At 41.6% G+C, this 25,040-nt stretch overlaps 1 protein-coding gene across 1 annotated transcript in view; it reads right to left on the bottom strand.

The window, feature by feature from the left end:
* LOC306776582 (cyclin-dependent kinase-like 5) overlaps positions 1–23,081 on the bottom strand; it is a gene marked incomplete at both ends in the record, with an annotated part of 28,928 nt that extends 5,847 nt beyond the window's left edge. The window contains 9 exons of the mRNA XM_079267294.1: positions 2,079–2,159; positions 3,523–3,712; positions 3,897–3,987; positions 7,687–7,746; positions 8,486–8,606; positions 9,605–9,741; positions 9,834–9,879; positions 21,225–21,259; positions 23,018–23,081. Coding sequence (XP_079123420.1) covers positions 2,079–2,159; positions 3,523–3,712; positions 3,897–3,987; positions 7,687–7,746; positions 8,486–8,606; positions 9,605–9,741; positions 9,834–9,879; positions 21,225–21,259; positions 23,018–23,081 — 825 coding nt within the window. The remainder of the gene's footprint in view (positions 1–2,078; positions 2,160–3,522; positions 3,713–3,896; positions 3,988–7,686; positions 7,747–8,485; positions 8,607–9,604; positions 9,742–9,833; positions 9,880–21,224; positions 21,260–23,017) is intronic.
* Positions 23,082–25,040: the final 1,959 nt, after the last annotated feature.

Below are 25,040 nucleotides of genomic sequence, written 5' to 3'. Positions count from 1 at the left end.
AACCTAACTGTTGGTTTAGTTGTCTAAACCTGACTGTTGGTTTAGTTGTCTAAACCTAACTGTTGGTTTAGTTGTCTAAACCTAACTGTTGGTTTTGTTGTCTAAACCTAACTGTTGGTTTAGGTGTCTAAACCTAACTGTTGGTTCAGTTGTCTAAACCTGACTGTTGGTTTAGGTGTCTAAACCTAACTGTTGGTTCAGTTGTCTAAACCTGACTGTTGGTTTAGGTGTCTAAACCTAACTGTTGGTTCAGTTGTCTAAACCTGACTGTTGGTTTAGGTGTCTAAACCTAACTGTTGGTTCAGTTGTCTAAACCTGACTGTTGGTTTAGGTGTCTAAACCTAACTGTTGGTTTAGTTGTCTAAACCTGACTGTTGGTTTAGGTGTCTAAACCTAACTGTTGGTTTAGGTGTCTAAACCTAACTGTTGGTTCAGTTGTCTAAACCTAACTGTTGGTTCAGTTGTCTAAACCTGACTGTTGGTTTAGGTGTCTAAACCTAACTGTTGGTTTTGTTGTCTAAACCTAACTGTTGGTTCAGTTGTCTAAACCTGACTGTTGGTTTAGGTGTCTAAACCTAACTGTTGGTTTAGTTGTCTAAACCTGACTGTTGGTTTAGGTGTCTAAACCTAACTGTTGGTTTAGGTGTCTAAACCTAACTGTTGGTTTTGTTGTCTAAACCTAACTGTTGGTTCAGTTGTCTAAACCTGACTGTTGGTTTAGGTGTCTAAACCTAACTGTTGGTTTAGGTGTCTAAACCTAACTGTTGGTTTTGTTGTCTAAACCTAACTGTTGGTTCAGTTGTCTAAACCTGACTGTTGGTTTAGGTGTCTAAACCTAACTGTTGGTTTAGGTGTCTAAACCTAACTGTTGGTTTAGGTGTCTAAACCTAACTGTTGGTTTAGGTGTCTAAACCTAACTGTTGGTTTAGGTGTCTAAACCTAACTGTTGGTTTAGGTGTCTAAACCTAACTGTTGGTTTTGTTGTCTAAACCTAACTGTTGGTTTAGGTGTCTAAACCTAACTGTTGGTTTAGGTGTCTAAACCTGACTGTTGGTTTAGGTGTCTAAACCTAACTGTTGGTTTAGGTGTCTAAACCTAACTGTTGGTTTAGTTGTCTAAACCTAACTGTTGGTTTAGGTGTCTAAACCTAACTGTTGGTTTAGGTGTCTAAACCTAACTGTTGGTTTTGTTGTCTAAACCTAACTGTTGGTTTAGTTGTCTAAACCTAACTGTTGGTTTAGGTGTCTAAACCTAACTGTTGGTTTAGGTGTCTAAACCTAACTGTTGGTTTAGGTGTCTAAACCTAACTGTTGGTTTTGTTGTCTAAACCTAACTGTTGGTTTAGGTGTCTAAACCTAACTGTTGGTTTAGGTGTCTAAACCTAACTGTTGGTTTAGGTGTCTAAACCTAACTGTTGGTTTAGGTGTCTAAACCTAACTGTTGGTTTAGGTGTCTAAACCTAACTGTTGGTTTAGGTGTCTAAACCTAACTGTTGGTTTAGGTGTCTAAACCTAACTGTTGGTTTAGGTGTCTAAACCTAACTGTTGGTTTAGGTGTCTAAACCTAACTGTTGGTTTAGTTGAATCCTGCATTAATGCACTGAAAATAAAAGACAGCTTGTGAGCTCTTGAGTTTGTTCAAACTCATATTTATCGTGACAGCTACTGTTCTCTGTTTCTCAGGACAACAACAGGAACTAAAACAGCTTTGCATTAGCAATCAGAAAACATATATTCTTTCAAATCAATATGTAAGCTCAACTGCAGAAGGCTGTGATGAGAAGCGAGAGCGAGAGAAGCCTGTCCTCGCTGCAGTCAGCCCTGAGATGACATTGTGTTTGCGGTGAGTCATTCTATCTGCTGGGGAAAAAAGTGCACAAGCACAGCCCACATTCTTGACACGGAGCTCCTGTTTACAGCATCAGCCGGAGCTGGGATGCGAGCTGAGAGATGCCGAAGCAGTCACGACGTAATAATATTAGTAAAAAAACACTGTAATAATGATGCAAAATATCAGATATCTAGATATTTAAGATTTAAGATAAGAGGCAGAAATAAAAATCTCTGCAGATTCCCGACCTTCAGCAGGTCCAGCAGGGCTCCACCGATGATCCCCAGGTATCTCCGCTCCAACGTTTGGGGGTGATTCACAGCAGGGAACTAAAACAAGAAACAGTGGATCATAGTTCAGCAAAAACATAAATGAAAAAAAACTGTGGCAACAACAGCAAATGACCGAATAATGCAACAATGCTTTGTGGAAAAGACCGGCAATATCAGCCAACTGTGCTTCGTGTGTAGAGGAGAGGAGTAATTAACTAGTCTTCATTGAAAGGGAACTTAAATATTACTTCATGGCTGAGTTATTGATCGTCACAAGAGAAAGAGGGAGCCTCAACTATTGTCATCAATAATCAGCAAGTTCAAAAAGGTTTCTTTGTACAAACATATCTGGTTTTATTTCACATTTATTACCTGTTTTATTTGTTGTTGTTGTGTTCTGCTCAGCCACACTGATAATATGTCTTGTGTGACTTTAGCATCACTACTGCTGTGGTCTGTGTTGTTGTGTCTTTGTCTTCTTGAACGTCACCCTGTAGACGCTGCTTCTCCTCCATCTGAACCACCGATCACTGACTCACACAATTTCACTGACTGTTGCAGTTTTGTAGTCACGACTAGCTATAACCAAGACCGGGACCGGAGTGTATCGAGACCAAAGACCAGACCATAATCACTCCTCACGTTGATCCGAAAGATCCACATTCCCATTAAAAAACACCTCGAGAAACAGATGAAGGTTCCTCTTCATTCACCTCTTTTAGTGCCATATATACTGTACATGGGGCCTGTTCACATGTTGCAAACCCTGCATTCTCTCTACTGGCCAGCAGGGGGCGACTCCTCTGGTTGCAAAAAGAAGTCAGATTGTATAGAATCTATGAAGTTGAAGTTTAACTAAGTTGAAGGAAACTCTTAAATGTATCCTTAACGAGCACCTCCAGACATTAACAAATAGAAACCAATAAATTGCATTTTGTGACTATTTCACAAACTGCCGTGAGACTGCGTTGGTCTCTGTTTTACAGCATTTTACTGTAAAAAAATGCTGGAATTCAGGCTTCATACCACCAATTTTTCCTGCACACACTAAGCAATATTTATCCCCACTAGTGTCCCAACTTTAAAAAATGCAGCATTATCAAACAGAGGGCCTCATTGGTGGGTATTCACCGTCAGGTATTCACAGAGGGGCAGTTTAAAAAACAAATCTATCCTGAGGCGTGGGCAGGGAGGCGAAGGGGAAGTACGACCCAGGTCTGTTTGTACCACCGCCACCACCTCACAGAGCGTACAGGATGCATGATACAGCATGAGTCACTGTGATCCAATCAGTCACGGCAAAGCAAAACTCAGCCAGGAGAAGAAGGAAAAACAACAACCAAGAGACAGAAAATGAATGATGGAAGAAGAAAGAGATGGAAGGCGGTGAGAGGTTTTGTGGGTAAAAAGAGGCGTTTACCCGCAGCCCGTGGAAGCGAGGGTTGTTGTAGAAGAGCTTCATCTGCTCCGGCGGCAGGGGTCCCAACACCTTCTGGATGGTGAAGAGCTGGTCGATCTCGCTCTCTCCCGGGAACAGAGGCTGCCCGTCGCTCAGCTCCCCTAAGATGCAGCCCACCGACCACATGTCCACGGCCTTCCCATAAGGAGCCCTGGGACCACACATTTCAAATGGTGATGAAGGTCGGGCATGAGAAAAAGGATGTGAGATGAGCACTGAGGCAAATGTCCAGATATTTTCCTCTATGTTTTAAAACAAATATGGTCACTTCAGTTTATCGGTTGTAAAATATTCTTTTTTTATAACTACATGGCCCAAAACCACAGCGGACATACCCGAGCAGGAGCTCTGGAGAGCGGTACCATCTCGTGGCCACGTACTCGGTGTAATTGGCATCCGTCCCCTCGGAGAGATTACGTGCGAAGCCTGGCAAGAGAAGACAGAGGAAGGCAATATAGTATAATGAGGAGCTTTATGATATGCTCTACATAATGAGACACCTACAAAAAAAATGACTGCAGCTCTCTGGACGCTCATTATGATTCAGAGGTGTAAGTTACAAAGCAGCTGAGTTAGAGGAAAGCTGTAGGAATACATACATACATTATAGAGATAATACATGTTATTCTCCTGGTGTCCACTAGGGGCATCACTGCTGTATTATAGAGATAATACATGTTATTCTCCTGGTGTCCACTAGAGGCATCACTGCTGTATTATAGAGATAATACATGTTATTCTCCTGGTGTCCACTAGAGGCATCACTACTGTATTATAGAGATAATACATGTTACTCTCCTGGTGTCCACTAGAGGCATCACTGCTGTATTATAGAGATAATACATGTTATTCTCCTGGTGTCCACTAGAGGCATCACTACTGTATTATAGAGATAATACATGTTACTCTCCTGGTGTCCACTAGAGGCATCACTGCTGTATTATAGAGATAATACATGTTATTCTCTTAGTGTCCACTAGAGGCATCACTGCTGTATTATAGAGATAATACATGTTATTCTCTTAGTGTCCAATAGAGGCATCACTGCTGTATCATAGAGATAATACATGTTATTCTCCTGGTGCCCACTAGAGGCATCACTGCTGTATTATAGAGATAATACATGTTATTCTCTTAGTGTCCACTAGAGGCATCACTGCTGTATTATAGAGATAATACATGTTATTCTCCTGGTGTCCACTAGAGGCATCACTGCTATATTATAGAGATAATACATGTTATTCTCCTGTTGTCCACTAGAGGCATCACTGCTGCATTATAGAGATAATACATGTTATTCTCTTAGTGTCCACTAGAGGCATCACTACTGTATTATAGAGATAATACATGTTATTCTCTTAGTGTCCACTAGAGGCATCACTGCTGTATTATAGAGATAATACATGTTATTCTCCTGGTGTCCACTAGAGGCATCACTGCTGTATTATAGAGATAATACATGTTATTCTCTTAGTGTCCACTAGAGGCATCACTGCTGTATTATAGAGATAATACATGTTATTCTCCTGGTGTCCACTAGAGGCATCACTGCTGTATTATAGAGATAATACATGTTATTCTCTTAGTGTCCACTAGAGGCATCACTACTGTATTATAGAGATAATACATGTTATTCTCTTAGTGTCCACTAGAGGCATCACTGCTGTATTATAGAGATAATACATGTTATTCTCCTGGTGTCCACTAGAGGCATCACTGCTGTATTATAGAGATAATACATGTTATTCTCCTGGTGTCCACTAGAGGCATCACTGCTGTATTATAGAGATAATACATGTTATTCTCCTGGTGTCCACTAGAGGCATCACTGCTGTATTATAGAGATAATACATGTTATTCTCTTAGTGTCCACTAGAGGCATCACTGCTGTATTATAGAGATAATACATGTTATTCTCTTAGTGTCCACTAGAGGCATCACTGCTGTATTATAGAGATAATACATGTTATTCTCTTAGTGTCCACTAGAGGCATCACTACTGTATTATAGAGATAATACATGTTATTCTCTTAGTGTCCACTAGAGGCATCACTGCTGTATTATAGAGATAATACATGTTATTCTCTTAGTGTTCACTAGAGGCATCACTGCTGTATTATAGAGATAATACATGTTATTCTCTTAGTGTCCACTAGAGGCATCACTACTGTATTATAGAGATAATACATGTTATTCTCTTAGTGTCCACTAGAGGCATCACTGCTGTATTATAGAGATAATACATGTTATTCTCCTGGTGTCCACTAGAGGCATCACTGCTGTATTATAGAGATAATACATGTTATTCTCCTGGTGTCCACTAGAGGCATCACTGCTGTATTATAGAGATAATACATGTTATTCTCCTGGTGTCCACTAGAGGCATCACTGCTGTATTAGAGATAATACATGTTATTCTCTTAGTGTCCACTAGAGGCATCACTGCTGTATTATAGAGATAATACATGTTATTCTCTTAGTGTCCACTAGAGGCATCACTGCTGTATTATAGAGATAATACATGTTATTCTCTTAGTGTCCACTAGAGGCATCACTGCTGTATTATAGAGATAATACATGTTATTCTCTTAGTGTCCACTAGAGGCATCACTACTGTATTATAGAGATAATACATGTTATTCTCTTAGTGTCCACTAGAGGCATCACTGCTGTATTATAGAGATAATACATGTTATTCTCCTGGTGTCCACTAGAGGCATCACTGCTGTATTATAGAGATAATACATGTTATTCTCCTGGTGTCCACTAGAGGCATCACTGCTGTATTATAGAGATAATACATGTTATTCTCCTGGTGTCCACTAGAGGCATCACTGCTGTATTATAGAGATAATACATGTTATTCTCTTAGTGTCCACTAGAGGCATCACTACTGTATTATAGAGATAATACATGTTATTCTCTTAGTGTCCACTAGAGGCATCACTGCTGTATTATAGAGATAATACATGTTATTCTCCTGGTGTCCACTAGAGGCATCACTGCTGTATTATAGAGATAATACATGTTATTCTCCTGGTGTCCACTAGAGGCATCACTGCTGTATTATAGAGATAATACATGTTATTCTCTTAGTGTCCACTAGAGGCATCACTACTGTATTATAGAGATAATACATGTTATTCTCCTGGTGTCCACTAGAGGCATCACTGCTGTATTATAGAGATAATACATGTTATTCTCCTGGTGTCCACTAGAGGCATCACTACTGTATTATAGAGATAATACATGTTATTCTCCTGGTGTCCACTAGAGGCATCACTACTGTATTATAGAGATAATACATGTTATTCTCCTGGTGTCCACTAGAGGCATCACTGCTGTATTAGAGATAATACATGTTATTCTCTTAGTGTCCACTAGAGGCATCACTGCTGTATTATAGAGATAATACATGTTATTCTCTTAGTGTCCACTAGAGGCATCACTGCTGTATTATAGAGATAATACATGTTATTCTCTTAGTGTCCACTAGAGGCATCACTGCTGTATTATAGAGATAATACATGTTATTCTCCTGGTGTCCACTAGAGGCATCACTACTGTATTATAGAGATAATACATGTTATTCTCTTGGTGTCCACTAGAGGCATCACTGCTGTATTATAGAGATAATACATGTTTGTTTTAAAAAGTTAATTCAGATTCACCAAAAGAACCTCATACAAACAGAAGTCTAAATTTCACTACTGTCACTTTAATAAAAGCAAAGAGTCTAAAATAAACTGATCCAAATCGTTTCGTCCTAAACCAAACAGTAACTGGTGCAGTGAGACGTGAAGCTCCTTCAGCAGTAACTGTTTGGCCTATATGTCTGTTCTCTCCTCTCTTTGGCCGACAGAGAGCCCACAGCAGGTCTCCAGTCTCTCACTCCAGATTGCCTACATCATGATGCCCCCCCCCCTCCGTTAATGTTGTGGTGCTACCAGATTGAACCGATGTGCGATCAGCCTCTTGTTTTCCCAACAAGAATAAGATGAGGGACAAAACACACAAAGCTTGAGATAACCGGATGAAGCACCGAGCTTCAGCCAAATATAGGCTGTGTTGAAAATACTCCTTTTTACATCTTTGCCTTTTCCTTTTTATGATGGAGGCGCTCACCGAAGTCACAGAGCTTGAGGACGTCGTCGGAGCTGATGAGAAGGTTTTCTGGCTTTATGTCTAAGCAGGAAGAACAGATGGGGGGGGGGGGGCAGACACACATAAGCTGGCATCATCGTTACATCATCACTCCACATGTTCATCTTTATATCATCGAGAAAAGAAAAAAAAAGGTTAAAATTCTCACATTGCCTTAAAGAAATTCTGTGAAAATTCACAGATTGTGAAGACAAACCATAATTCATGCATCAGATGGTGGATAACGGTGTCATGTGTGTGTAGCTGGGTGGACCGCGGGCCATTTGGACGCCTGCTCTGTTGCATTCAGGGAGCCAAATAAACTCACACGGGCCATCTGGGTTTCCTGCTACCGAGTCACCGGAAAGCTCGTCATCTCGTGAAGAACAGAGTGACATTTATTTTATACTTTGTCTGTTTGCATCTGTAGATTTCTCCTGAAGTCACCATTACAGAATGCCTCATTTGCATATTGAAACATAATATTTCAGAGAACTAATAAAAATACTCGTCTTAATGTGAGTGATGAAGTGGTGAATATTCACCTGTAGAGTCTTCACTCTCACAGTCAACATTTATAACTTTTCACACTGAACATGTGCAGCTTTGGTTCTTTCTCTTTGTGAAAACAGAAGAACAATTGAATTGAATAGAGATCTGAGCACAGATGGTGAAGTGGTGAATACCGCCCTCTGTGCACGAGCCTGGACGTCTCTTCTGTCTCAAGTGTTTTCATGACGTGTCCTAATAAAGACCAAAGAAGTGATCCTTGAGATGCTACCTCGATGAACGATGTCGTGTTTATGGCACCAGTGGATGGCTCTGATTAACTGGTGGATGTAGCTGCGCGCTTTGTCAGTCGGCACCCCGTTGGGTAACTCCTCGAGCAGCTCCAGCATGTTCTGAAAGAGAAACACAAAGAACAAGGAGAACGACCACGTTAGGCGACGGTGACCTCTGAACCCAGAGCAGTTTTCTGCTCCCGTCACATTTCACTCACCGTTTGTTGTTACAATGTAAAGTCCTGCTCCTCTATGGAAACAGAACCATCACGAGCAGAAGTAGAGAACTCAAACATGTCTTTAGTGCAGAGTAACACGGTTATGCCATAAATCATTAAAAAGAAAAACGCGCAAGTTGAATTTCTGTGATAATCTATTTTACAAAAATTGAAAAACTATGGAATCTATAAATCCAACATGTCTACAAGTGTAACCAGTGTTGGAAAAAAGGAGGATCTACCTGTTGTTTATGTTGAACTATTTACATTTGTCCAACCTCTCTCCTCTCGTCCTCTCCTCTCCTCTCGTCCTCTCCTCTTCTCCTCTCCTCTCCTCTCGTCCTCTCTCCTCTCATCTCCTCTCCTCCTCTTCTCCTCTCTCCTCCTCATCTCTCTCCTCCCTCTCTCTCTCCTCTCCTCTCTCCTCCTCTCTCCTCTCCTCCTCTTCTCCTCTCCTCCCTCTCTCTCTCCTCTCCTCTCTCCTCCTCTCTCCTCTCCTCCTCTTCTTCTCTCCTCCCTCTCTCTCTCCTCTCTCCTCTCCTCTCTGTGTTCACTTCCTCCAGTTCAGTCAAAGTTTGTCTGATTTGTTGTCACATGACTGTTGGTCCCAGGAGAATCAAACATGTCTTCGTAGTTGTGTTGATGATCTCAGAATTTAATGTTTTTTACAGAATCAGTTTAAAGCAAACGGTTTATTTGTGGCGATATTTTTATTACAACGTAGAATAAAAATGTTTTTGATGAAATATCACAATATTACGCTTTGCTTTGGTTGCTTTTTTCACTCGGGACATGTTGTGTTCAAGGACCGTCGTAGAGATGAAGATCTGACGATAAGGATGAACGGTGTTGTTTTGGCGTGTTTTGGGGTTCAGAGGGTTGAAGGAAGACGAGGCTCACCTTCTCCACATACTCAAAGACGAGATACAGCTTCCCTCGTCTTCTGAACGCCTCTTTCAGCTCGACGATGTTCTCCTGTTTGAGGGTGCGGAGCATCTTGAGCTCCCGCAGCGTCGTTTCTTTGACCTCCTCATTTTCTGATTGGACGTGAGACAGAAGGCGGAGTCAGGATCATCGCGTGGTGACGAAGACGAGATGAAGATGATGAATGTCTTTGTCGTCCACTTACCTTCGCTGTCCTTGAATTTCTTTATGGCCACAATTTCATTGGTGTCCTGCAAAATAAATTAGAGAAAATCTATTAATGCTGCTGTTTAAACGTCAAAAAGAAGGGTCCTGTTGACCCAGAGCAGCGTCTGACAGGCAGAGGACCAACTACCAGGATCATAGAGACCCAGAGCAGCGTCTGACAGGCAGAGGACCAACTACCAGGATCATAGAGACCCAGAGCAGCGTCTGACAGGCAGAGGACCAACTACCAGGATCATAGAGACCCAGAGCAGCGTCTGACAGGCAGAGGACCAACTACCGGGATCCTTTGGACCCAGAGCAGCGTCTGACAGGCAGAGGACGTCGTGGAAAAGAAGTTCAGACCGGACTAGTTGATGAAGTCTAAACTACTGTTCCCCAACTCTATTCTTATTCTATACGTAATACCTTTTGGAGTCCTGATGATCTTTGAAGAACGCACTGGAAGCAGACAGAGTTCGATGCAATAGAGTTCATTCTTTAAGCAGAGAACACAACCCGAGGTTCTGACTCGTTCTGTTCTCACATAGTCTTCTATAGTGTGGCTGACACCGGATTTGTTTCCTCTGTTTTCCTTTAAAGTCCCCGGCGTGCTTCTTTCCTGTCCTGTGGGTGTGAGTTATGTTGGTATGGTTTCTAATGTGTGTATTGCATGTGCCAGTGTGTCATGGTCAACTTCATCTGTCGTTGAAAGCCTTTCCCTGATGCATAACGCGACTCTTCTTAGTTCAGACCAGCTCCCCCTCACAGCACCAGGGCCTCCTCTTGCCTTCTCCATGACCGTCTCGCCGTCCGCCTGCCAGCCTGTGTGTAGGAACGCCATCTTGTCTGCACCTGCTACCCCTCAGTAGTTTATCTACAAGATATCAGGCTCTATGTTGACCTATTCAGACCACTAGATTCACGAGTGCTCAATATACGGATGTCACAGAAGTGAGTTTCAATCATTTAGACATATTTAAACAAATAGATATAGTTGATGGTGCTATTATGATAAATCAAACTCCAACAAGGAGCAGCCACCAGTGTTATGATAAAGAATTCTGCACTTCTGTGACTTGTTTATAAGCACGAGTGACAAAGAACCAAGAGACGCTCCGTCCTCCCTCCGTGGAGTTGTCTGCGTGAGGGACGCCTCCCGCCACGAGCCCTGTTTCTCCACATGTCCCAGTTCCCCCCCAGCTCCTCCTCACAGCACCGAGCAACACAAGATGACTCACAGCAGGGTCAGCCTCTCCAGCGGCACTCGCTGAGTGAAAGGAGACGGAGAGCTGCACTGATGGAGCTGCAGCTCCCTTCAACCAACCAAGACCAGAGGTCGAGAATATTGTGTGTACATCGACCTCCTTACTTATGTATGCATGTATGCATCTCTAATACCAACTCTTTATTTAGAGACACTAAGTCTTTATTAGAGATACTAACTCTTTATTTAGAGATATTTAATCTTTATTCTGAGATATTTAATCATTATTCTGAGATATTTAATCTTTATTCTGAGATATTTAATCATCATTCTGAGATATTTAATCTTTATTCTGAGATATTTAATCATTATTCTGAGATATTTAATCATCATTCTGAGATATTTAATCTTTATTCTGAGATATTTAATCATCATTCTGAGATATTTAATCTTTATTCTGAGATATTTAATCATCATTCTGAGAAATTTAATCTTTATTCTGAGATATTTAATCATCATTCTGAGATATTTAATCTTTATTCTGAGATATTTAATCATCATTCTGAGATATTTAATCTTTATTCTGAGATATTTAATTATTATTCTGAGATATTTAATTATTATTCTGAGATATTTAATTATTATTCTGAGATATTTAATTATTATTCTGAGATATTTAATCTTTATTCTGAGATATGTAATCTATATTCTGAGATATTTAATCATCATTCTGAGATATGTAATCTATATTCTGAGATATTTAATCATCATTCTGAGATATTTAATCATTATTCTGAGATATTTAATCATTATTTTCAGATATTACCCAGCCCTTACCATTTATAATATTTCTCATTCTGACGACTTGTAGAATAATTTTTTCCATCACGTTGGCAGCATTAGTCTTCCATTGTAACCACCCAACTAGTAACTTCACAACTTCAGAGACCCGAGTTAAACTGAATTCTTTGCTCCATTTCTCAACACATGACATGAATCATTCAAGTCCGTTCAGTTTATTTCTGCTTCAAACCGCAGGAAGGAAGTCATGAGAGATGCTGCACACGGTATAAAACTATCTTCAGATTCTAAGTCACTTGCGTTCGCATTAATCTCTCGTTTGTTAACATTCAGTCGATGAAGTGTCGCGGTGTCCGATGTGAGCACGTTCATGTGCAGCACACCAGCTGCTCTCAGCCTTTTTGTGCAATGATTTATTTTAAGCGCTTTAGGAATTCCCATGAGGCGACGGACTCTGAGGCTCATTTGTGTGGGAGAGAAAAAACCAAGCTGCGTAAATGATGATTTACTGTGAACATGTTGTCCGTTCTCCCACGCCCTGACGCGGACTCAAACTCAGCTGAAGGAAGAACAGTAATGTGGTCTAGGTGTTACGTTTCATGTCATTAAGTTACAAATTAATTCATAAATGCAAACTAGTCATTTAAACTGGTATTCAATCTGAGAGAGCAGCGATTAAGTTGTGATTAAATCTTCTCCTTTAAGATTGTTTTTCAGTTTTCACACAGTTCACAGTGGAGACAGAGACGCATCAGTTTCATAATGTGTGAATATCACCCGCTGGAAATGAGGAAAAGAACATAATTAATCACCAAGTTATTCATTAATTTCAGAATCCTGTTGCACAGTTAGTCAGCGGTCACATCAGCGGCCGTCACTATTTATTTTCACCTGGTCTGAAGTGCATGTTTCCAAAGTCCTGCAGCAAACTGAGCCACGAGCCACCAGCCACCAGCCACCAGCCACCGAGCCACGAGCCACGAGCCACCGAGCCACGAGCCACGAGCCACGAGCCACCGAGCCACGAGCCACCGAGCCACGAGCCACCGAGCCACCGAGCCACGAGTTAGCTCAGGGTCACCACTCAGCACTGCTCTCATGCGGCGGTCACAGCTGATAAACGAAGCGCCCGCCCTACTGCCCCCCCCCTCATGTAAACACTGTTAGCGCTGTTAGCACATTCGCCGCAGTGTGCCCCGTTAGCTGCTGGCTAAGAGCCGCAGTTTCACATAAACACGTTAGCTCTGTCAGCACTGTTGACGTTGTTTGCACCGTTAGCGATGTTAGCACCATTAGCTGCTAGTTACCGGCTGAGCCGTCGCCATGTTGAGAGCCGTGTGGAGGAAACAAAACGCTTAATGTTTGTATAGAGAACCCGAAACAATGTTGCTTTTTTCCATTAACACAGCACTTCATATTTCCTCTTTACGTTCTGTTATATCCGCTATCTACGTCCTCTCTCCATCTGTCGTCTCTCCGTCCTCTCTACGTCTGTCCTCTCTCCGTCCTCTCTACGTCTGTCCTCTCTACATCTGTCCTCTCTCCGTCCTCTCTACGTCTGTCCTCTCTACATCTGTCATCTCTCCGTCCTCTCTACGTCTGTCCTCTCTACATCTGTCCTCTCTCCGTCTGTCCTCTCTACATCTGTCCTCTCTCTGTCCTCTCTACGTCTGTCCTCGCTACATCTATCGTCTCTCCGTCCTCTCTGATCTGTCCTCTCTCCGTCTGTCCTCTCTACATCTGTCCTCTCTCCGTCCTCTCTACGTCTGTCCTCTCTACATCTGTCCTCTCTACATCCTCTCTCCATCTGTCCTCCCTACGTCTGTCCTCTCTACATCTGTCCTCTCTCCGTCCTCTCTACATCTGTCCTCTCTCCATCCTCTCTCCGTCTGTCCTCTCTACATCTGTCGTCTCTCCGTCCTCTCTACATATGTTGTATCTCCGTCCTCTCTACATCTGTCCTCTCTCCATCTGTCCTCTCTCCGTCCTCTCTCCATCTGTCCTCTCTCCGTCCTCTCTCCATCTGTCCTCTCTCCGTCCTCTCTACATCCGTCCTCTCTACATCCGTCCTCTCTACATCTGTCCTCTCTCCGTCCTCTCTCCATCTGTCCTCTCTCCGTCCTCTCTACATCTGTCCTCTCTACATCCGTCCTCTCTACATCCGTCCTCTCTCCATCTGTCCTCTCTCCGTCCTCTCTACATCCGTCCTCTCTACATCCGTCCTCTCTACATCCGTCCTCTCTACATCTGTCCTCTCTACATCCGTCCTCTCTACATCTGTCCTCTCTCCGTCCTCTCTCCGTCCTCTCTACATCCGTCCTCTCTACATCTGTCCTCTCTACATCCTCTCTCCGTCCTCTATACATCCGTCCTCTCTACATCTGTCCTCTCTCCGTCCTCTCTCCATCTGTCCTCTCTCCGTCCTCTCTACATCCGTCCTCTCTACATCTGTCCTCTCTCATCCTCTCATCCTCTCCACATCGTGCTCCACTCGAGGCGACCCAGTTCCTGCTGCAGGGTGTGAGTCTGCTGTCCCAGTTTCTGTTCACTGGGAGCAGAAAATAACCGTTCCCTTCAAAGGGGGCGGGCGGAAGTCTTTTTCTTTTTTTTTCCTCGTCTAAATAAATCTCGATGTTTCTGACAGCCACTCTGCTTATTTCTGAGGAATCAAATTTAAGCCAACCGACATCAATTATATTATCTGTGGGAAAAGCGCCATCGGTTATGCAACCTCAAACATGACGCTGAGGCGACCCTGAAATAAAAGATATTTTAAAAAAGGAACATTTCTGATCAAGTTGGACAAACAGGAGAGGACTGTGACTCACTGATGCTGCTGAAATACTGACGGGATTAATGGATCTGGTCAGTTCACGAACTACTCACTTCAGGACCAATGTTTGGTATCTATTCATGTATTCATGTTCTCAATGCAAACATGAAGGAATCATCTCCAAAGGTTGATGCAGCATTTTCCACCAATCACACTATTTTTAGAGCCTGTGAGGTGAACTTCTGAGCACAACTGTTTTTGCAACCAGTGAACAGGAAGTGACCATATCTGGACTGAGGAGTGACGTAGAGACCTGTCAATCAGCGTGTAGCCCCGCCCTAAAGCATCCCCTGCTTTATGGTCTGTGTGACTCTAAATGGACCATAATGTACTAAATGAACATCATGCTGTATTGAAGAAGACTTGAAACTAGAGATTGAGACATAAACTCATGTTTACAATGTTTACTGAGGGAATAAATCAAGAGAGAAGTAGAGTCAAGTTGTCCGTCTTTGTAAAACCCTCAGACGTGTGAATGGTGTTCTTATCAGTGAGGGATTTGTCAAAAACTAAAATCTAACTCAAGCAGGTTCTCCAGAAAGCTTCACGATAACAGAAAAAAGATGAAATACAATAAATAGAATGCATGACATCAGACGGGAAATAAAACCACTGAATATTAATCATAATAATAATAAAATCAGCACGTGTACGTCAGTAAACTCTGCCGCTGCATCAGAACGTCTCTTCTCTCTTCTTCTCTTTCTACATCAGTGGTGGATAAACACTTAAACCGTCAAATAACGGTAAAAACAAACATCCGTGGAAGCTCGGTCTGTAAACAGTGAATCCACATTCAGCAGGATGGTGTTTGGTCGTCAACAGGCCTTTCTGCGCGGTTCCCAGCGCTGGATGGACGCATGCTGCCTCCTCATTGGCTGAACAGCGCTCACTGAGAACGTCTCTGTGTTGACCTCCGTCTTTAACCCTCGGGGGGGTTTCTGTGAACCTGCACCGTGCCACGAAAACAGGAGGCCTGATGCCACACCGGAGCCTCCAGGAAGCCTTCACCGTGAGCAGACTCCTCTCGGCATGGGACACACGTGTTCTTCCTCACGGCTGATGAAGACGAGTCGCTCTCCAGCTGACAGTCAATCAACGTTTGCACTGCTTCAGTTTTCAATGTCAGAAACTCGTACTTTGATTATTTCTTAGCTAAAGACAGTCACCACATACAGGTGGTGGTAAGTAGTGTGACAACAAAACTCACAATAATTGTTTTAATATATATATATAGATATATTATATGTTATATATGTTCAGAACCAGAAACGCAGCGTAACTACGTTATTTCAAACACTTCTTGTGTTCTGCAGGTGTTCAAGCTTTTCTCTTGTTAAAAGCAACGTGACGCAGCAGCTCGTGTGTTTAGAGAGACTTTATCACGATGACGTAAAGAACATGTAAACTGCTGTGAGATGCTGTGTGGATGTCCTCTGATGTTGTACTGGAGACTCTTCAGTCTTCAGTTGTTCCGTACGGTAACGAGCTTCTCTTCTGTTTCGAGCCAGTCAGCCCAAAGCCAGCTGTGATGCAAAGCGTACTTTTAAAAACACTTTAAAATCACTTCCAATCTTTGTCTTTCGTGCTTTGCTGCAGTTTCTAAATTCAGCTTTGTCAGCAGTTCCAGTAACACAATCAGGCAACACACCACTTTCATATCTTTTATGATCCAATCAACGTGTCATTTTGTGTCATTACTTCATGTAAATAACACCAACGATGTATTTAAGGACCAACCATATCAAACACATACTTCTCCGATTCATTAAGAAATGTTTGCAAAGTGGCTTCACAAACATTTGCATCATTTTGCATTTTACTTTTAACCCGATTAGTTACAGAAACCTTTGATGCTAAATAGAAGTAGGAGCTCATCACCAGAACGCAACGCAGTCAACAAAGCAGAGGAGCTTCTCACGAAGAGGCTCCTCACGAAGAGGCTCCTCACGAAGAGGCTCCTCACGAAGAGGCTCCTCACGAAGAGGCTCCTCACGAAGAGGCTCCTCACGAAGAGGCTCCTCACGAAGAGGCTCCTCACGAAGAGGCTCCTCACGAAGAGGCTCCTCACGAAGAGGCTCCTCACGAAGAGGCTCCTGATCCATGAAACACACGACAGACGATTCAACACCTCAAATCATCCAAACGAGGAAGCGCTTCACAGCACGCTGAGATTCCTGAGAGCTCAAACAAACACTCTGTTTGCTCTCGAGCTCACGTTTCTCATGCTGCTGCTGATAAAGAGCTGCTGGCCATGTGGAGCCTGATCCAGGATTTAGATTAGCCGAGAGAGAAGCCTTTGTATCGGACTTCAGAGGTGGAAAAGTAGTCGACGGGTTTCAGTGTGTGGGAGGAACTCTGTCGAGCCAGTTTACCTTTGTCTTCAAATGTCTCGTTCAATCATTCCTACAGTGTCATTTCTGCAGACTATGACTGGTAAAACCTCCACGTATCCGCTCACGACTCAACATCTCCAACAGTAAACCGCAATTTGCACTTCAATCTCATTAAAATGGTCATTTAAAAAAGTCCTGAACTCGAACGAGTTTGAAAAGAAGCTGAAACTCTTCACTCCATTCCGTTATCCTCCTTTAATAACTTGACAGACGATAGTCTCTGATCTCTGCAACTGTTTCTCATCGTTGTTTTTATATGTTGTTCACATTGTGATGTTGTATTTGTATCTATAAGATAGTTTGAGATTGTATCTGTGTTCAGGCCGTCATTGTAACTGAGAACCTGTTCTAAAATAAAAGGTAAATAAATAATAAAGAGAAGTCTTGAACACACCTTTTAATCAAATGTGTGTGATTATGATGGAGAGGAAGCACAGTCTCGTTGAAGTCGTCTTACAAAGACACAGTAATATACTGTGATACTCTCAGCAGTATCAGTGTATGAACAGAGTACTCTGGCTCTTTATCTGTAGTTTTACTCATAATAAGAATTAATGTTTGATTGATTATTCTAGATGTTTGTCTTTACATTTTGATAAATTCTTCTTTTGCTGTCTGTTGGGTTTCATTATTTTCTTGTGATATATATTTTGTTGTTCTGTAATTTGTTTAGTTTTACTCATAATAAGTACTATTGTTTGATTGATTGTTCAATAATTACATTTGTGATTGATTTAAACAGTTTTATTTTGTTTAGTTTCATTCCTGTTTAGTACATGTTGTGTTTGCTCACTTAGCGTTTAGTTTGTGTTGAAAATGTGTTATTATAAATCATATGTTCTTAAAATACTTTATCATCATTATTTCAGAGTCATATCTTATGTTTATTCATTTTGTGTTCTGCATAATAAATCAAATAAGCCATGTGTGTTTTCTGCCTCTTCCTGCACTGATGATTTATCTCTCTTATGTTTGTGTATTTAAAAACAAAATCTGAATCGTGAAAATATACGTAGGTAGGCAGGTTTAGGACCAGCATGCACCTGGGTGAGCCTATGCATATTTATTTGAGCCATGATTGCTGTTTTTATATTTGCATATAAACTCTGCCTGCATGCACCACATACCCATGATGCATCAGCAGCTCTTTGCTTTAGATATTTAATGACAGACGCCACAATAGACTGCACCTTCTCCTCCCGACTCCTCAGCTCTCACATGTTGTGGAGTTTGAGAGAATGAGGAGGCGGACGCAGCGCAGCCGCCTCTGAAATAGATTCACATTATGTGGACGCTGATGAACGGCGCACTCCTGCTTCCTTCCTTTTCTACATCTGTCCCCCCTCGTCCCTTCTCGCGTCTAATTATTCCTGTTAAATACACGTACTGTACCAGCCCAATGTCAGGGGCGTGTCGGTGGTGAAGTAAGTGACGTTCAGTGAACACCAGCAGCTGCGAGTTGTTGCACAAATACATCCGTTTGCCTGCAGCCAGCTCGTATGCACAGCAACACCAAATATATATATATATATATATATATATACACATATATATATACACACACACACACATAATTACGCAGCATAGATCTGCGAGTTAGAACCTTTGTTCATTCACGCCAACAATACGATACTTTCCAGATGGAACTGGTCCATATTGATCTGCAGCCCGCAGCTCATCCTGCTGAGCTTTTTCCACTCGTCAAACAATCCATTTTTTACACACACACACACACACGCGCGCACACGCGCACACACACACACGCACGCACGCACACGCACACACCACGAGGCCAAAAGAAGAGCGTTAGAATGTCACACTTCTCAGGGATTGCTGTTCTTTTGTTGCGTGCCAGAGAGATAATAAAGTGTAATGAGCTCATTAAAAAGACAAATGAACCTTTATACACTAATGTCAAATCGAGTGATGACAACAAAGCCAGCCAATGATCTCTTTCAATGTTTAGTGTTTTTAAACTAGAGCACTCACAGTAAGTCATCAGCACAGCTGTTGAGGAGGGAAGCTCCTTATTCCTCTCAAACTAATGAACATTTAGATGTTAGAATCTTCTGAGGTCAGGAATGACGCCTAGTTTACAAGTGAACCCCAATTATTTCTGGCTCTTTAGCGGTTAAGTGCCAGCTGACAACCTACGGAAGCCCTGAGAGGCAGTGAGGGAAATAAATGATGGTGATTCATTTTCTACGTCTGATTTAAATAGTTTTCTCTTTTCCTGTGTTTGTGACTTAAGAGCAGGTGATTTATTTATTTATCTTGTTGATGTTTGTTGTTGTAATACTCATTCCATCCACAGAAGGCAGACGTTCACCACGACCACATGTTCCCAACAGAACGAAGAGCATCCGTATTTCTTCAGGTGAGTTTTCATTTCTGCATTCACGCTAAACACAAGCTTCACGTGTTCTCTGTTAGCGAGAGTAAATAAGAAACTCAGAACATGCACTTCAGCCTCTTGTGGCCGAAACAAGTATCACAACAACAAACACTTCATCAAAAGAAATAAGAATTTTAGAAAGATGAAAGATTTCACCTGTTCTTAGTCAAAACAGAGAAAACATTAAAAACAGACGGATCACCAGATCATTTCTGTCCTCCTCATTGGCCACTCAGGGCTTCCGTACTGAAGCGTTCAGCACAGAGTCAATAAAACTCAACCGACGCAGAAAACCTGCAAAACAAACTGATTAACTGCAAAAGTCGGTTATACTGGATATATTTTTGTTTTTCGTGGGTTCATCACATTACACATAGTAATTGAAACCATTATTAATATAAAATATATCATTGACCTGCACTTTAAACCTGCATTAGTTGTATTTCCTACATACTCGTTTACAGGAAGCTTTAATAATATCATATATTATATATTAAGATGAGTTCATCAACTGAAACCGTAATAACTTAAAGCAACAGATCAACAAACAAACCGTCCGATGGATCAGCTGTACAAAGTCAATACGGAAATATAAAGAACGTAATGAAACTATTTCAACCACAGCCTCAAGACACAACTGGTTATTGAGTCAGAAGATCAAAATCAATACACAAGAACTGTGATAGAAAAATCATTATTTTACTCTCCAGCTGTCTGGCTTTAAAGCTGCCTGTTCTGATAAACCCTGCAGACAATCACAGTGCTACATATTTCTGATCAAAGTGATGATGATGATGATGTATTTTGGCACAAATAAACACAGTAAAGTGTGTTACAGACAGAGCAACAGCCTCCGTCTGCTGTGTCTGAGGATTCTGTTGTAGGAGATGGAGACATTTGGCATTTGCAGCCAGTCTGAAGAATAAAGCTCGTTCATTACAGGCTGTGATTCCGTCTTTTGTCCTCACTTCTACAGTCAGCCTAATGGAAACCTGGCGAACGGAAACACTGGGTAAGGTGATGGACGTAATCCAACGTCGTGAAACCCATCGAGGATCTTGACGAGGAAGACTCTCCCGTCAGGAGGAGGAGTCTGTTTCCTGGCTCCGCCTCCTTAGATGGACTGAGATGACGAGGAGTATTACTGCAGAGCAGGTCGGCTGCTTTTCACAGTTTCCTTCTTATTTTGTCTCCTTGCTCTTGTGCTAAAGAATCAATTGATTCAAGACAAACTATCAGAGCTCCTTTTACACGGAGAAAAACATTAAGCGGCAGATTCGGGGGAAGAATTTCATTTGACTGTTGCCATTCAAAGCAGATCTTTTTCACTGACAAATAAGAGCAGAGAGACAAATATATACAGCTGGTCTGAATCTAAGAAGTGGACATCGTGACGTCACTCATTGGTTTGTGGCAGGAGGCAACCTCCGGTTCTGCCGAGTGAAGTCTCTTAATCCTGCATTCTCTCTAGTGTCCACCAGGGGGCGACTCCTCTGGTTGTATAGAAGTCTATAGAAAATGACTCTACTTCTCTCTTGATTTATTACCTCAGTAAACATTGTAAACATGAGTTTATGTCTCAATCTCTAGTTTCAAGTCTTCTTCAATACAGCATGATGTTCATTTAGTACATTATGGTCCATTTAGAGTCACACAGACCATAAAGCAGGGGATGCTCTAAATAAACACAATAAGGAAAACAACTGATGATTGTACGAATTAGTAACAAGGTGATTACATGAAAATCTATAAGATCTTACCTTGTGTCGGCACTTCAAAACAACACCATAGGCACCTTAAAAAAGAAGGAAACGGTACGTTAAAATGAGATTCACCACAGCCAATATCTTCATCAATATTCAAAGTATTTCAAACTCTTATTTTTTCTTTCAATCAGACCCACATGACACGATAATAAATTCAGTTTTAAAATGTTGATTTGTGATCCAGCATGAATGACCAAACCCTAACTCCATTTATTTATTAGTTGGCTAACAATGCTAACAATGCTAACAATTATCGAGCAGACTGAACATTTTTATTTATATATAAAAAACGCGAGTTGAATTTATTGGATAATGTATTTTACAAAAGTTGGCAAAGAACGGAATCTATAAATCAAACATGTTGTGTGTCCACAAGTGTTACCAATGCTGGAGAATAAAATGTAGACTCTACGGGTTATAAATATGAAACTATTCACGTTTCCAGCCTCTCCTCCTCCTCCTCCTCCTCCTCCTCCTCCTCCTCCTCCTCCTCCTCCTCTCTCCTCTCTCCTCTCTCCTCCTCCTCTCCCCTCTCCTCTGTGTTCACTTCCTGAAGTTCAGTCAAAGTTTCTCCTCCTTGTTGTCACATGACTGTTGGTCTCAGATGAATCAATCATGACTTCATAGTTTCACATTTTAATGTCTTTATTAGAGGAGAGATTTGTAACGAGAACATGAAGAATAAAATGTTTTTGATGAAATATGATTTTTGTTTTCGGTTGATTTTTCTGACAGAGGCGATGATGTGTTCAACAACCGTCGGAAAGATGAAAATCTGACGATTATGACAGTTTTTCCAGCTTCTGGCTGAGACAAACTGTCTCGTTTTTGGCGATTGTTTAAAGAAAACATGCTTTTCCATCCTGCCAGCGGGTTTTGGGGTTCAGAGGGTTATATGATGGGTTATATGATGGGTTATATGATGGGTTATATGATGGGTTATATGATGGGTTATATGATGGGTTATATGATGGGTTATATGATGGGTAGGCTACACGGTATCGGGCAGGACTAATTGGCATCAGAACATCTCTGCGTGCTGCTCTCTCGGTCCTAAATGATGAACAAAATCGACTGACCTCCAGATCAGTGAGATGAGATCTATGATGCTGGATGAAGTGGAGCGCACAGAACCATTAGTGCACAGCCCGCCAGTAGAGCTGGACCCAAAGAAACGTTACACTTTAATGTGGCACCAAAAGAGCCGACGTAATTCCAGACAGACTCCTCTTTGAATGGACAGTCGGCCTTCAAAATCCAGCTCAAAGTTTCCCTCTGTCTTCTAGCGACAGGTTACACACACACACTTTATAAAACTTCTAGGATGTGGGAGTATAAAGTGGGACAACCTCAGGCCTCTGCCACTTTATATCAAGCAAGTGGCTCGAGGAAAAAGAAGAGCAATGAGAAGCATTTTGGGGGGAACAAACGATCCAATCAGCATGTCTGATTGGTATTTACAACAATAAAACTGAATCCCACGATCCACCTCTTCCTTTTTCCAACTCAAAGAGAACTCAGGTCACAGCATCTTCACTGTGTCCATGGTTTAACATCTCCTTCACCTCATTGAGTTGTATCATGAACAGCAGAGCAGGCTTTTAACACAGTTTGTTCTGCTGGCAAATTGAATGAAAACCATCAAATGATTGCCGACTGAAAAGCCCGACAGCACAATGTGCGAGTGCACCGCCTCTGTGGCTGAAGACTGGACCAGCATGAAAGATTTGTTTTTTTGATATTTCACCTCGTTACATTTTGCCGTGGCATCAAATGAGAACTCTCACCTTCACCCACAATCCCAAGGACTTCAAATTTATTCATCACATCACCGATGTCAGGGATCTTCATGAAGTCAAAAGGTGGGCAGCGCGAGGTGCACGGAGCTCGGCCGGCTACAGGACGGCGTGCGGCGGCCAACTGTCGGCTCCGGAGGGGCGCGTGCCGGCTGTGAGCCACAGTATCCGCCACATGCCTTCTTCAGTAGTTACCTGCAGAAAAACGTACCAAATGATATACATATATGCACATCAATACACATGTTCTCCAGTTAGCTTTCAGAGAGCATCAGTTAACAGACACAACTGGATATATTTTGCCATTTTAAAACAAAAAGAAGCTCAAGAAAGTGATGTTTTCAATGCAGGTTTTGCAGAGTTGTTCTTCAGTGGCACAAAGCTGTCACTCTACAGCTCCACGGCCTTGAGTTAAAGGGGCTCTCCACTGACTCGGTATTGCATGTTGAGCTGCAAGAGGCTGAGATATCCTGAGTGGAAGATTTTCATTTCAATAAATGTCTGTTAGGTCAGTATCACGGAAGGAGGTAAGAAAATGGTAAATGAGCCCGTGGCCCACTCACTGATTTAAGCATTGCAAAAATTACATATTGCTATATATATATATATATATATCATAGTGTCCAGTCTGCATCTCTTCCTCCTCTTTGATCACCATTAACTCAGCCATTGCACAAATGATATTATGCTGTGGGTCCCTTTAAATTGGGAAAGTGGTCACTAAAGACCTTCCAGCAACAGAGAAGGGAATACTTAACACTCACAGATCAAAAGGTATTTTTCATACGATATACGATGTGTATATATATATATATATATATATATATATATATATATATATATATATATATATATATGAAACTTTGTGTTTATGACATGTCGGTGTGTAATCAATAAGCTGTATGACTCACTCAGTGATGAGATCATTCTTTTATGTCCAAGGCAACATCAGGCTTGACTTAAACATTGCTTTCCTAACTTTGTAAAACTAAATATAACAAATAAATACAAAGACATGCACTTTGTTGTTATTAATTATTGTTTGAAATGAATTGTAATCATTATTGTATTCTTAAATTGTAAACCAGCAATTTGGTAAAAAAAAAGAAGAAATTAACAGGAATTACAATTCAAGTTAAAACTCAGGAATAAAAATTCCAGTATACGTCTATAGTATACAAACATAGAATTGAGTTGAATAGATCAGCCCCATTTTCACTAATATCCATTCCAGCTCTTGAAGTTTGACTACAAAAATGCGGCATCAGTTTTTCTGCTTTGTAGACACAACAAAATGAACTATGAACACAATTCTGACAACTTAAAAATCATGTTTCAACAGTAAGACTCCAGACGGCCAAACCTGGAGAAATAAAATAGGATTAGAAAGGACATTAGTATTTAAATCAACGTAGCAGGATGATCAGAGCGGCGGCCATTTTTATGTGTACCGGTGCCATTGTGACCATTGTAGCAGGTTAGCTTCCATTAAAAAACTAAACTTACATCAAGTTGTAGATTCACTGAGGTGAGGTTTTCCAGTAACGACTACAACGACCAGTGGAGTGGTAACGTTACGAAGCGTAGAAAACGAGAGGAAATTTGTAAAACTTGACAACTTAATGCTTCATCCACACACTCTTTTCACAGCATAGGAAAGAAAATAGCATCAACAGATGAGTGACAACTTTCTTCAGCTCTTTTTCTGTAAGAAGTGTAGCATTAAAGCATGGTTGAAGTAGCAAGCTAGCTAACTAGTGGACACCTAGCTAGTTAACTAGCTTGCTAATTCCAGCACGCTTATCTGCTACAATGGAAATTAGCCCAACAGCGAGCGAGTGCCTAGCGGCAGTGCTGGGTTCAACGATCCGTCCACCTTACTCCCCGTCGCTCTGGAGAAGGACAAGCTAACTAGCTAACTAGTGGACAGCTGGCTAGTTAGCTAGCCTGCTAATTCCGCCATGCTTTAATGCTACACTGGTTCCTCAGCCTCACTCCTCGCCACTCTGGGGAA

Source organism: Melanostigma gelatinosum, assembly GCF_949748355.1.
Source record: "Melanostigma gelatinosum genome assembly, chromosome: 4".
In the NCBI taxonomy this organism is placed as follows: domain Eukaryota; kingdom Metazoa; phylum Chordata; class Actinopteri; order Perciformes; family Zoarcidae; genus Melanostigma; species Melanostigma gelatinosum.
Note: the sequence above shows the minus strand (reverse complement) of the source record. Positions and strands in the feature narration are given on the sequence as shown.